The sequence below is a fragment of the Grampus griseus genome, assembly GCF_964374135.1.
Source record: "Grampus griseus genome assembly, chromosome: 10".
In the NCBI taxonomy this organism is placed as follows: domain Eukaryota; kingdom Metazoa; phylum Chordata; class Mammalia; order Artiodactyla; family Delphinidae; genus Grampus; species Grampus griseus.
The window spans coordinates 71965191-71979981 of NC_139004.1; the positions used below are offsets into that span (position 1 = coordinate 71965191).

A 14791-nucleotide genomic window follows, 5' to 3' on the forward strand; every position below is an offset into this window, starting at 1 on the left:
CCTGGTGGCGCAGTGGTTGAGAGTCCACCTGCCAATGCAGGGGACACACCAAAAAATGCAAGGGGACACACAAAAAAAAAAGGCTGACCTCAAAAATGTTTGTTTCATGAAATGTGGCTTTTTAAAACTGCAGTATTTCTAAATTAATAGATATCACGCATGACTTCAAATCTGGGAACTCAAAGTAAAAATAAGTAGATATTTAACTGTTTCACCTACATCTCTGTAAATTTACTCATTCAATTTTGCCAAAACATTTTCTGGAATCACCCCCATGGGGGGGAAAAAAGAAACTGATTTGTACCTGGTCATCTTATCGTAGAGCTTGTAAGAAATCATCAATTAACTCATAATTAACTCTGACTGACCATTAGAATCACCTGGAAGTGTGTAAAAACTACCACAGCCTAGGCTCCTTCATAACTACTTGATTTAACTGGTTTGAGATGGGGCTGAGGATTTGTAGAAGCTCCCCATTTCCAGGAGAGCTAATACACAAAATTTCACTTTTAAAAACTGCATTTGGGGGAATTCGCTGGCAGTCCAGCAGTTAGGACTCTGTGGTTTCACTGCCGAGGGCCCAGGTTCGATCCCTGGTCTAGGAGCTATGATCCCACGTGCTTCACAGCACAGCAAAAAAACAAAAAAACAAAATCAAACAAGCAAACAAAACTGCATTTGGGCATTCCCTGGTGGTCCAGTGGTTAGGACTCCCAAGCTTCCACTGCAGGGGGCACGGGTTTGATCCCTCATCAGGGAACTAAGATCCTGCATGCCACGTGACATGGCCAAAAAGAAAAACCCAAAAAAAACAGCTGCATTTATGCAGCTACACAAACCTTCAATATCAGGGAAAAAAAGGTTAACCAGTGAGGTTTAAGTAAATTTTAGTTTTTATTTCCACACAGTTAAGTATCTGTCCTTCTAACTGACTTCTTAAAAGTCATCATGAACATTCATAAATCTAATTAATTTCAAGAGAAGGAAAAAAAATGGGAAGAAATACAAAGCGTTCCTCCTACCTCAGAAGTGCAGGATACATGATATAAGACCATTCTGGATGACGTCTAAAATTCATGAGTCTTACCTTGATGAAGGTACGAACTTCGGAGTTTGTATATCATCTTTATAAGTAAAAGACACAACTGCATATGGACACACGTGTCTCGGTCTTCGCCTTAGCTCATCAAAGCCATACTCATAAAAATAATACTAAAAATAAGAAAATGCAAAATTAACTTCCTTAAGAAGGCAAGAAGTAGACAGTGAAATCTTACAATTACCTGCCTGGTTTTTGAGAAACACAATACCACTTAAGTACCTTTAATGAAAAATATCTTTAAGCACTGCTTGTCAATTTAATTAAAATAATTTGTACTTTATATTCATTGTATGATATAAAATATTCTGCTTCTATATATATACCAGATGCCAGGATGCTAACAGGTATTCCAGAAGTTTACTTCTGAAGAACTGACCAGTGGGAATTTGCAACAAATTTCCTCATGAAAATGAAACAAATGGAGCCTAAGCTCCCAGGTCAGCCCAGAAAAACCAATTTGATACAACAGTAAAATACTAAGAACACAATCTCAAGCAAACCTAGCATTTTGCTCATTATTTCAAAAGAAAAACACTTTTTTGACTCCAACTGCAGACAAAGCAACAAAGGGGAGGTGGCGGAGATTACAAACATAGATGACAAAGGCAGCTGAACCTCTTCCTATTACCCTATCCATCTGCCTCTCCCCTTCACCTATTCACAACATTCATTAGATTAGGGTTTTCTGACCTGCAGTCTAGGGATTTTCATTAAAAAGAATGCCCTAGTTTATAAACAAAGCACTGTCCTTCAAAGTCCATTCTCTTGGGAAACTTCCAATAATGTTGCTGTTGCTCTAAAAATGCCTGGAATTTTTCTGGAAACATCAAGCCAATTTACAAGTTCTGCTAGAAAAACCAGTAACTACTTTATAGTTATATTTCATATCTACTAATACTACTGTCCAGAAGGTAATCAAATGAGTCAGCCCAGATGACTTTGGTGAATATAATTTTTGCTAAAAGCCCCCAACAACAGGTCTTGCCCACTGAGATTCTTCAAAAAGAAAAGAGCATGAATAAACTTTATTTTATGTAAATAAAGTAAAAATCAAAGAAAAGAAAAAGAAAGAACATTTCCAGGGAGGTTAGCACCACCACTTTTCACATACAATCCATTCAGATCCATTCACATTTTTTATACATTTGTTAAAAAGAGTAACATTATAGTCAAACAACATATAAAAACACAACAACTGATATTCATCAAATACTACACTTTTAAATATGTGTAGTTTACTATAAATCAATTACATCTGAATAAAACTTAAAGAATGAATTTTAAGTTTGCATTTTAGAAAAATACTAATAAAAATAGAAAATATCTACCAAATCAATAATACAAAGTGATATGAATTAAGGTAATTCAAGGGGCTTTAACTTTACCTTAAAGAATGAGCAATATTTTATTAGACAGGATCTTTCTAGGCCAGGAGAAACCAAGGCTTCAAGAGGAAATGAGATCGTTGAGGGCAGGAATTATACAAAAAACAGGCTGGAGGTCACAGTCTACAGGCAGGGAGAGCTAGCTAGGCTAAGGAGTCTGAATATCACTGTAAGTCTAAGCGGGGGGCCACTGTTACGTTTCTGAGCTATCTTGGAAACACTGAACAAACAGCAGTGAGAGTCACTGGAGTCTAGCAGTGGTAAGTGGAAACCAGAGTCTAGTGTGGTGGCAAGGAGAACTGAAAGGGAGACATTTTAAAGGACTTAGTGACAAACTGGTATGAGGTCATAACACTAAAATGGATCCAGGTACTTACCTGAGTAAGCTCATAAGCTCTATAAGCCAAAAGTGATGTAATTCTATTGGCATTCTTCGACACATGACATTCATGCTTTGGTGTTGGGTCCAAAGCACTTTTATTTAATATAGATTCCAAACTTTTTACACCCATCGGGTCATATATACTCTTTATTTTACCCTAAAATACAGAAAACCTTTTAAGTCCACCAAAACCTAATTACTGACTGTATAACATTAATATTATAGAATAACTCTTTGAATATAGATTACCTATAACAACAGCTTTTTCCTTTAATACCTGGTAATAAAGTAATACCCAACACTTTTTACTAATATCGAAGCAGTAAGAAAAAGTTAACCAAAAAAAAAAAAAGCTTGTTTGAATTTAATACAAGGAAATAAAAATTTTCTTCACAACACTTCACTAGCTTAAATAACATTCTCAACATATTTCCCTCTCTTCATTCTTTTCTTTGGAAAGGAAAGCAAACTCTAAAGCTCAGAAAGCTCAGATTAAAGACGGCAAACCACTCTCAAAAGTATCTTTATATGCCAAACACAAGCAAGCACTGGTTTTTAATTCAATCAAACCCCTAAAGACAGGGTCGACTAAAATCCAAGTCAAATGCTGTCTTTGATATATGAAATGTAAAAGTTGAAATTACCTTCATTATTTTAAAAATAACAACATCACCCACTGCCCCAGCTTCCAAAGGATTAGCTTGTAATAAATCAGCATACCTAGAAAGATAGACACCTAGCAAAGAGGGAAAAATTAAAGTTTTGTTTTAATATGGACACAAATATAAAAAGTCCAAATATTTAACATAATAAGAGATAAAAGGTATGACACCTTTAAAAAAATGTAATGATAGCTGATATTTAACCAAAGCAAAAAATAAAACTAGAAAAAACATGAAAAATCAAAATTTTCAAAATCACTAGAACTAGACTAAGACATTAAAAAAAAAGATAACCCTTGTTTAATTGGAAGTATGCAAAATCAGAAACAAAGGATAAAACTGGTTTTCATTGCAGAACCTGAAACTAGTCTCTTTTTCTGGGAACATGACAAAGCATACATGAATTTAATTATAAGGACAACAGCGAAATTAGATAATATATTTTTAAAGGGCAACTTAGTAGTAGGTAAATGAAAAAAGAAAAAAGATTACCCATGGAAGGACTGCCAAGAATTGTTATTTTGGACTGGCCCACCTGTAATCCTTTTTCACATATGCTCTGAACCTAAATAAACAAAACATTTCATCTTACAGTCAATACATTAAAAATGTGAAAAGACAGTTTGTAAACTTGTTTTAAGTAAAATCCAAGCTTCTAAATTATATTTTTTTATGTTACAGAAATTATACATATACATGCTAGTTTATGACTAAATATCAATGTGAAACTGGCATACACTTCCAATGTAACCATAGCTGTAATCTATTTTTGTTTATGCCAGGTCTGACATATACTTAGAATTCATGCCATTCATATATATAAACATCTCCTTTTAGAAAGAATTAGTCCTGGCAAACTATTTAAAGAGAAATTAACTCCACCTAAACATCTTTGATCAAAGGAGTAAAAATAGTTCCCATCATATATAATCAGTAATATAGAAGATAATCTACTTTAATAAAGGAAAAATTATTTACTATCAAGCACATTCCAGGGGGGAAAATTAGGTTTGATCAAAGAAAAAATGAACATATTTGAAAAGCAAATTACAAACAATGAAATACCTTGCACTAAGCCATTTTTTCCATTTCTACAAAAAATTGTTAGTTTATAAAAATCAAGTGTATAGTATAACTCATTCACTTTGTTATAAAGCAGAAACTAACACACCATTGTAAAGCAATTATACTCCAATAAAGATGTTAAAAAAAATCAAGTATTGATTAATTGCAAATTTAGGTAACTTACAATGGAAGCACTTTCAAATTGTTTTTTATAAAATGGGTTCACTTACCTGATACCGATCAACCATCAGAAATGCATAGGATTCTGAAAGTTCTTTATCTAAACGACCATCAAACTTCAGTTCTCTTCGCTTTTCTGTAAACTAAATGAAATTAAATCTATAACGACTCCTTAGTATGTGATTATGTTTTTCAAGCTAAGAGTTTCAGGAAGCTTATTTCTAAGAAATTCCAAATCAGCAATTCCCTGGTGGTCCAGTGGTTAGGACTCTGCGCTTCCACTGCTGGGGGCCCGGATTTGATCCCTGCTCAGGGAACTAAGATCCCACAAGCCGCGAGGCATGGCAAAAAAAAATCCATATCTACGAAAGTGGAAATTATCTTTTCTCTCCCTGTAATTTCTACACTTCATTTTTTCCCATTATAATTGGATCTTTATCCTTACAATATAGTCAAATAAGCATCTAGTGCTAAACAATTTTAACTAAATTTCTATTAAAATCTTACCACACTCCAACTCTCCCATAGATTTTTTTTTTTTTTTTTTCCCCCAGTATGCGGGCCTCTCACTGCCGTGGCCTCTCCCGTTGCGGAGCTCAGGCTCCGGACGCGCAGGCTCAGCGGCCATGGCCCACGGGCGCAGCCGCTCCACGGCATGTGGGACCTTCCCGGACCGGGGCACGAACCCGTGTCCCCTGCATCGGCAGGCGGACTCTCCACCACTGCGCCACCAGGGAAGCCCTCCCATAGATTTTTAAGTTCATTTTTTGATTATCTTTGGATCTCTCATTTTACCTGACATGGTGCACTGCATATAGGTGGTTTAATAAATCTCTGTTTAATGACCAACTTCTAGACTATAAACTCAATTAGGACAAGGAAAAATGTTTCATTTCTTTATAATTATATTCTCAGTGCCAAGTACATAAGCCATGCTCCATACCCATTTCCAGGATAAAAGAGTGACTTGATCTAAGTACATCTGAACTGTAAGTCACCCTAAACTGCTGGCTTTCACTTTTAGATACAAGCAAATAGATATGGAGCCCATACCTAACAGATTTACATGCCATGTTCAGGCTATTACCGATCTTCAATAATATAATTAATGAATCTTTAAATTTTCATATAAAATTAACAAATAATCCCTATCATATCATGAAACCACATCAAACTACCAAGGTTTTAATTTCCTCTGGGAGCCATTAACATTCATCCACTTTAGGGATCCTTTCAAAGTTAAATTCTCATAGCACTAGATTAACCAACCTATAAAAGTACAAAATTAATAGTATTTCATGTACATCAGAAAGCAATATACACATCAAATATTTCTAAACATCTCATTTGTATTACCTCAGGAGTATTATGGCTTTTCCTAAATCAAAACTCAAAAAAAGATTCTAATTTGTATATGAAACTTAAATTCACTACCTAACAGGCTCAACTATTCCCCTTTGTCCTCACTTTTTCACTAAGAATTTCTACTAATGATATTAAGATAACTCAATTACCAGGCAATAACTGGGGAAAAAATTAAGCATATCCTAAAAAAAAAAAAAAGTATTGTATTTCATTAACCTTCCAATTGAGACATAATATGCTCTTAGAGATTCCATTTAACTAACACGCTTGAAAGAGCAAAAAGCCTTGTAATGAATTTACAATTAAGCCATTATACAATAAGCTATCCCTATGCTTAAGATTCATTGTTAGTAAAAGAAGTTATCTTACACAATCACACGTTAATTTAACAGAACAGATAAATGTAGTGCAATATCAACAGTGTTTAGGGAAAACAACATGCCATTTAAAACTTGTTTTTTCCCTCCATAATTTGGTTTTCCTAAGAACTTCAGCATTTTTAAAGAAAAAGAAGAAAGTAAAACAAATTCCAGGCTATTAACTGGTTCTGAAATCTTACAAAAAGCACAATTTAAAACATACCTCCTGGACTTCCCTGGTGGCGCAGTGGTTAAGAATCCGCCTGCCAATGCAGGGGACACAGGTTCGAGCCCTGGTCCGGGAAGATCCCACATGCCGCGGAGCAACTAAGTTCGTGCGTCACAACTAGCGAGCCCGTGCTCTAGAGCCCGTGAGCTACAACTACTGAGCCCGCATGCCACAACTACTGAAGCCCGCGAGGCATAACTACTGAGCCCGCATGCTGTAACTACTGAAGCCCGCACACCTAGAGCCCATGCTCTGCAACGAGAAGCTACTGCAATGAGAAGCCCGCATACAGCAATGAAGAGTAGCCCCCGCTCGCCGAAACTAGAGAAAGCCCGCACGCAGCAATGAAGACCCAACACAGCCTAAAATAAATAAAAATAAATAAATTTAAAAAAAAAAACATACCTCCTTTTCCAAAAGCTCATTATGTATCAAGCAAGCACGTCTGTAGTTAAAATTTGTTACTGAAGTTGGTTCAAGGTAAGATGAGTGGAGAATATTTAAAACATCTTCAAATTCCCGAGAGCCTGGAGTTAATGGCTGAAAAAGTGCTAAAATAAAAAACAGTATTAATTTTAAGATTCCATCTTAAATGTAGTTTTTTATATTTTTGTGGCTTTGTTAATATAACTTTTAAATAAAGTTAAAAAAAAGCATCAAGGCTATCTTATTTTGTGATATGCAAAAGAGATACTTATTAATTCATTAAAGAAAAAACTCTTCAGCAGCGAGCATCTGGCATTACACATGCAGAAAAGGAAGTTACAATTTTGCAAAACTTAAGGGATGCTACACTAGGCAACCTAAACTGCTTAAAGACGCTCATAAGAACCTGTGCATAAACTCAACTTGCCTCAACTCCTATTTTATGTTACATTTAGGTAGTATGTCTAGGACCATTTATTTCAGCAAATGAAATGCTTATGCCATAAGTAAAAGGATAAAAACATTTAAGACACTTAGCTGTCTATACAATAAAATGATTCTATCTGGTTTTTAATACTAAAGTTAGAATAAAATATGCTGCATCCATTAGCTTCTTGTATTACCAATATAAAGTAGGAGGATATTTACTATGAAAACTTGGTGAAATGGAAAGATGTGGAACTTTGGAGACAAAACAGGACACAAATATCAGGTCTAGCATTTACTGGCTTTGTGGGAGACCTTGGGTAAATCAATGACTTAACAAAACAAGCTCGGTACTTTCTTCAGTAAAAAGGAGAACTCCAGCTATCCTAATAACCACTATATGCCATATGGCACATAAGACAACACATGGAAAAGGCTCTAAGCACAGCATCTGGTGCAAAGAAAAACAGTAAAAGTTTTTATTCCCCACTCCACCAACTACTGCATACTCCCTTTAATTTTTAAAATACTTAAGTGAAATATACAATTTGTTCTTCAAACAGTAGCCTAATAACCTCAAATTTCCACTTTATGCATGAAATAAGTTATAAATTTAAAACATCAAGTCTATATATATACTTTCCCCAAACCAAAAGGAACCACTTATTTTTCACTGTAGATAGAAGTATTCATAGAACTTATGTTATATGCTATTACCTTAATTTCTTTCAAGATACTATATATAGAGTCAATAAATGTCATTCAAAATACTTTTAGGCCACTACTGAAAGCGGTGTTCTACTTGTACATACTCTCAAAGGTACTAAAGAGCAGCTGTTTTTACTGTATTCCCTATAACGTCAAATGACATATCCATTCATCCACCAAACCATGTATATATTACAAAAGTGCCTGTAAAAATGTAGCTTTCAATGAGAGAATGTGTATAGAACAAATGATTCCCACTACTTTGGAATTGCACACTAAAAAAGGTGGCAGCGGGATAAAATCAACATACTTATAATAATGCAATAAAGACAGTAGGAGTAAGCAGGGAAAAAAAACACTCAAAAAGAACTAAAGAACTACTAAACACAGAGTGTGCTATAATAAAATTTATAGCAGATGGATATACTCAATAATCTATTGATTGTAAGCTCCATAAGAGGAGGAACTATATCTGCCTTGTTCATTACTCTACCTTTTCTTGGGGCACTGGCCCCAAGCTGAATGACTGAGTGAGTGAAGATGAGAATAAACTTTGTCAAGACTTTTTTATATTGAATACAAATATATTCTAAACTACCAAAATATGATTGTTGTCATTTTAAATTAGGTCTCACAAATTCAACCATTCAGTGATATATAAAACAAAACGAAAGCTCAAAAAACGGAGACATCCATTCTCTCAATTCAAATCTGTTTTATAGAATACAGTAGGAGAAAACATTTTATCTTTGTGTCTGTCCCCAACTAAACTGGAAAAACTTGTGAGGGAAAACAGCACGTGGAAGTTTTCATAGGCTTTCCCATCCAAAATGAGCCAAGCATGATTCTTAAAGTTGGGTTTTATGCATGATTGATTTTTATGTTTCTAAACTAACAAGTGACTTCAGGTATCTAAAGATGTGACAAAAAGAAGTATCAAAAGAAGTAGCTTTAAATTTCTATGAAATTTTACAATCTACAAAATGAAATCATTTTCCTTAGCTAAGCTATTCCAACACTATTTCCACTGTCAATCTAACCAAAAGTGAAAGATTCAAGTTAAATCATATAAATTTATATACACATTAACTTTCAAATTATTCTCAAAAAAGTACTTAACATTTGTTTCATTCCAAAGCAATGTCCTAGTCACCTCAAGTAATACTCAACTAGACTGCCAGTGTGAAAAAAATTCTTGTGAATAAAAATACAGAAAAAGGTGCAAGATTTTAGGTCTAACAATACCTGTGTCCTAGTAGGTATTTTATATTTCAAATATCTCAGTTGGCTTTACTAGTTAGGCCAAAGTTATAATTTCTAGTTTTTCTTCCCAATTATCAATTTCTGTAAGAATAAAATTATGCTGTAGCTATTTTTAAAGATTTCAAGTCAATGTGCTGGTAATAGTAGTTTAGAAATATAACCAGTTTATGTTCTGAATGTACATTCCCTGGTGGTCTATTTTGTCCTTAATAATCCTCTAAAGGACATACCTGATCAACACATTCTGTCACTTCTTTTAAAGAAAACATATATACATCACAGTATTATGGGTCATCACTGAGGCAATAATAATAAATAAACCTGTAACTACCCGTAGGGGATCAGAACATTTTATATATTTATCATCCATTTCACATAGGAAGTCAGAATCCAATATACTGTTCTCCGGATTCTGACAATTTTTGAGTCTAACAATTAGTGGCTCGTTATTCCTTTTCAGATACTGTACTAAGAGCTTTATATGCATTATCTCATTTAATCATCGAAACCACCCTATGAAGTTCATTATGCCCATTTCACAAATGAAACTGAGCTAACAGTTAACTTGGCCCAAGGCTGATACGTGAATAGGGCAGGTGTGAATTCAAAATAAGCCTCCCTAGCTGCAAATCTTGTTTCCTGAACTATAAGTAAAACATGTATATGTAAGTGCTGAATATAAGTGATGAAACAAATCATTCCAAGAGCTGGAAAAACAGAATTGTTTCCTCATTTTAGACCAAGAAATTATATTAGCTATATGGAAATTAGCAATAAAAGAAAAAGAATTTGATGTCTAGAATGCTCTTTCTACCCTCTTATGTCTTCTTTTGAATCTCATTTCTTAGTATTTCTTTCTCATTTATTGCATTTAACAGGGCCAAAAGCCATAGCTAACACCCTTTTTTGGTTTATAAAGGTTAACAGCAGTCGTAATAATTCTTCCAGACATTAAGAAACATATAATTTTGCTTATTTACAGTGCTTCCATCAAATTCATGTCAGAAAGATAGTTACTGAGTTGATTTCTGATAATTCACAAGGCTCTTCTATTGACAAAACTGATGATAGATGTGTTTTCATCATTTTTTTTCTCTTTTGTCCACACTACATGGCATGCAGGATCTTAGTTCCCCAACCAGGGATCAAACCTGTGCCCCTGCAGTGGAAGCACGAAGTCTTAACCATTAGACCATCAGGGGAGTCCCTTTTATAGATGTGTTTTTATGGGATTCAAGAAAAGACTTACAAAGGCACTTGGAGATTTATAATTCAAATGAGGAGACTGTCTATATCACAGAACCACAACTAGAATTGAGTATTTTATATTACTGGTAGCATACAAAACATACTAAGAATTAAATGTTAAACTTAAGCAGCTGGAATAGACATAAAATTAAGGTCACCAAATAGTAGCTTTGTTTCTTAGTCAAAGGAACATTTTTCCTCAACTACTTTTACCAACTCATTTAGTGTCAATGCCACTCTTTGTGTTTGTATTGTTTATGTGTATATGTAAAAAAAAAAATCATAAGTGTAAAAACAAGCTAAAATTAAAAAAAGATGGACCAGCGTTATAAAAATATACCAAGGGAAATTCCAAAATATACATTCCAATTTAAAGTAATTCATGGAAGAAAAGGAAACGGCAAAGAGTAGGCTGCGGATCTCATTGGTCTGCAATACTCTCTGAATCCATCTCTCTGATGTCTATGGATATTAATGACTAAAATACAATGAATATCCATTTGTTCCTCATGATAATTTAGACATTTTAAAAATCATTTTTCTTCAGTCTAATAAAATTACTACAGACATAATACTGTAGGAATGGGTGATTCATCTCTACTCATGATTGAACATAGTGCAGAATCAGTAATAAACATTCTAGCAGAGATCTAGAGAGATAATATGAAACTTGACTTTTTTTGGACTGGGAATACGTCAAAGAAAGTTTTACCTCCATTACTTAGAATTTATATGCGCCTATCAAACGTTTTATGTGGATGACTGGATTCTGCCTGTACATTCCTGCTCAGATTTACTTCTATGCAGGGAAAACTGTGGTGCTTAGAACCAAGCCATTCATATACAACTACTAAAACATCATGTAAATTTCCTTAAGAAAGAGACTCAACCCCAAAGTCTTCAAAAAGACAACTCCAAATTTTGTGGGAAAAGATGGCGATTTGGGAGGAGAATTGGCCTTTAATTTTCCTGAACTAGACCAGTATGGATGCAGGTGCGTAAGAGCATTTAGTTTGTGATGCACCTGCATGAGACGCAGATGCACGAGAGCAATTAATCTTGTGCCCTACATAAAGCATTAACCAATAAACATTTTCCAGAAAGTGCATCATTACTACTTCATTTCCCAAGACCTTTGGAGGGAAAAATTATATCAAATACAATTACTGATTTTAATTTACTTTTGATGACTTACACTATCAGATTTTAGAGTAGAAGAAGGCAATAGTGAAACATCTACTGACGAAGTGCAATTCCACAATTCGGTTAAATGTAACAGTGACTCCTTACAGTACAGAAAGTAGCCCAGCCAATAAGTAAACAGAATAGCACACAGATCACAAAGAGTAAAATCTTACTCTTCTAGTCAACAGATGACTTAATCTGTGAGTACTTATTAAATGTGTTAATTTTCTAATGAACATAATTTTGGAATCTCAAAATTCCCCAGGGATGAAGACATACTAAACATCACTAAATTTAATAGTTGTTAAAAAAAATTTTTTTTAAGTGAACTAAAACTTTTCTACAATAAAAAAGAAATAAGAAGTACTCTACACCTAGGTTCAAATTCCAACTCCACTATTTACTAGCTGTGTAACCTTGGGCAAGTTATTTACCTCAGTAGTTCAGTCTCTTCATCTGTAAAATGGGAATAGTACCTACCACATAGGATTACTGAGATTTAGTTAGTACATATAAACTTCTGAGAACAATGCCTGTAACTTATTAAGCACTATAAAATGTTTGTCAATATCATTACTTAATTAGAATGGCAGTATTTTGGATGTTATGCTACTGTGAAGACCAATAAAAGAACTGAGTCAAGTTATACTCACAAAGATTTACCTTTAAGCTACCAAAAACATGAGTCCTAATCTTAAATTTCACTGGTAAAGCAGTCACAAGCAAAGGTCTGCCATATTAAAATACGAATGCAACAGAACCTTTGATACTGAAAAGTTCAAGCAGAGGTATCTACTGAAAATGATCTAATATTCATGATAAAAGACTCAGATGACCACACCACTAATACCTAGCCAAATCCTATACATAAAGTGATACCTTTCAAGTCTTCCAAGAGGACATTATCTTGGGATCAAGTGTGAAACTAGCAGTACCTGCCGAACTGTTTCTGATAAAGCATTTTTTTAATGAAAAGTTATATTTTTCTATTAAATTCTATCACCAAGTATTAACTCCTTTCAGGTTGGACAGGATGAAGTCCATGATGGTAAAAAGCTGCTTATTTAAGTTTTAAAAGTGCTATTTAGATCGCTATTGCACTATTTGAACAGCTGCTGCTAAGTGTGCAAATATTTAGACAAGTTAAAAATTACTCACTTTCACGAAACATGAAAAAAGTCCACTGTGTTATATTTTCCTTACCAAAACCTCCCTAAGAGGAGAAAGGTAACAAATTTCCCCCAAAGAAGCATCAGACTCAGGGGAGAAAACAAAGACAACTAGGTTTTATATTTCCTAATTCCTCAATTATTATCTACTTTTAATGTGTTCAAATGAGGTCTATTTTACAGCAACCTCTGGATTTATCTAATTAAAAAAAAAAACACACATGCAAACAGTGCCTTTCAACATTTCCTAGTGCCCTCCCACATTTCAACCCAAATGGGTTTTATGCCAATTTCCTGGTCCTATCAAAAATTAAAAGGAGGTACATCATGCTTTGTTTTGCTTAAAACCCTAAAAAAACGGACTTCAAAATTGTATCAAGCTAAAAAATTTTTTAAAAAGAAAAAAATTCAACCTCCTACTTCGATCCTATAACCAGAGCCCATCTGAATCTACTTCCAACCTATTCTCTACCAATTGATAACTCAGGATGAAATCTAATTTTCCTCATATAGACTCTACATCTTAACTAAACCAAAAGGATTGATAACCTTGACCTATACAAGAATTCTCTTGAACCCTAAAATGTATTACATTAACTCACTTAAAAGATACTTCTAGAAACATTCTGCATGCTAGTGGACAAAAGATAACTTCATCTTTCTCAACATGGTTTCTCACACCAAGGATTTCCCTGGCTTTATCATCCAAATAGAAATTAACAATTTGACTTTATTTGTATCTTACTGACAGAAGGCTAACAATTTCAGGTGTGCAAATGTAGCTGGTTATGCACATGGCAAGAGGAAGCACATGCTTCATTCAAGAGTCTCTTTACCAAGATTCAAGTTACAAATAAAAAACGTTTTCCGCAAATAAGAAAATTCCTATTACTTTCCAAAGTAAATCTGAAAAAACGGAACCACGCACTAAAACAAAAAGAGGCTTTAAATTGACTAAATCCAGACAGAGTATCCCAAATCGCTGGAGAGTCAAAAATTGTTTTCTAAGAATTGAAAACGATAACTTCCTGCATTAGAAAGGTGTCACAATACGGCATTAAGTTTTAAAAAGGTAACGTACTTCATTTAACTGTTCCCATACTGGTTCCAAAAACCAGACTGGACTTTTAAATATTTTTCTGAAGTTCTCTCATCTGCAAGATCAAGTTGGTGACTCTTGGGCATAAGCTGACCTCTATTTTTTTCCACAGGGAAATTACTGCACCAAGAACCTACCTTCCCAAGCTTCTCAAATACAAGAAAAAAACATACTAACGTTGGATTTAGAGACAGCCCTATCTAGCGCTTCAAAAACAAGAAAAAAAAAATCTACATGGAAATGAAGTGTGATGGCAAACAGCAGTGTGCATGAATCACATCTAACGGAGATGTCTAAACAAGGGAAGACGCTGACATCGAGCAAATTTCAAGTAGACGCATAGAGCTGAAGAATTTCCACAGCGAGAAGCACTTGTGGTCCTCTCAACGCAATGGCCTTGGAGAAAGCCCCAGAATCCACGGCCACGGGTTATTTCCACAGTGAGACTTCTCAGAAGCATCCTTAGGAGGACACATCAGCTTCTCTGCCTTCAGGGGCTGGGAGGGAGGGGCGCCGAGCACCATCTTTCCTCTCTGGG

The 14791-nt window shown here is 34.6% G+C and overlaps 1 protein-coding gene across 10 annotated transcripts in view; it reads right to left on the reverse strand.

Annotated features, from left to right (window-relative positions):
• The window catches only part of TASOR (transcription activation suppressor), a 52858-nt gene that overhangs the window by 37200 nt on the left and 867 nt on the right, over positions 1 to 14791 (reverse strand). For all 10 annotated transcript variants that reach the window (XM_082664540.1, XM_082664538.1, XM_082664537.1 and 7 more), the window contains exons 2-7: positions 7135 to 7280; positions 4827 to 4919; positions 4024 to 4096; positions 3514 to 3605; positions 2865 to 3026; positions 1088 to 1212 (exon numbers count right to left, since the gene is read on the reverse strand). In XM_082664540.1, the coding sequence (XP_082520666.1) occupies positions 1088 to 1212; positions 2865 to 3026; positions 3514 to 3605; positions 4024 to 4096; positions 4827 to 4919; positions 7135 to 7280 (691 nt within the window). The remainder of the gene's footprint in view (positions 1 to 1087; positions 1213 to 2864; positions 3027 to 3513; positions 3606 to 4023; positions 4097 to 4826; positions 4920 to 7134; positions 7281 to 14791) is intronic.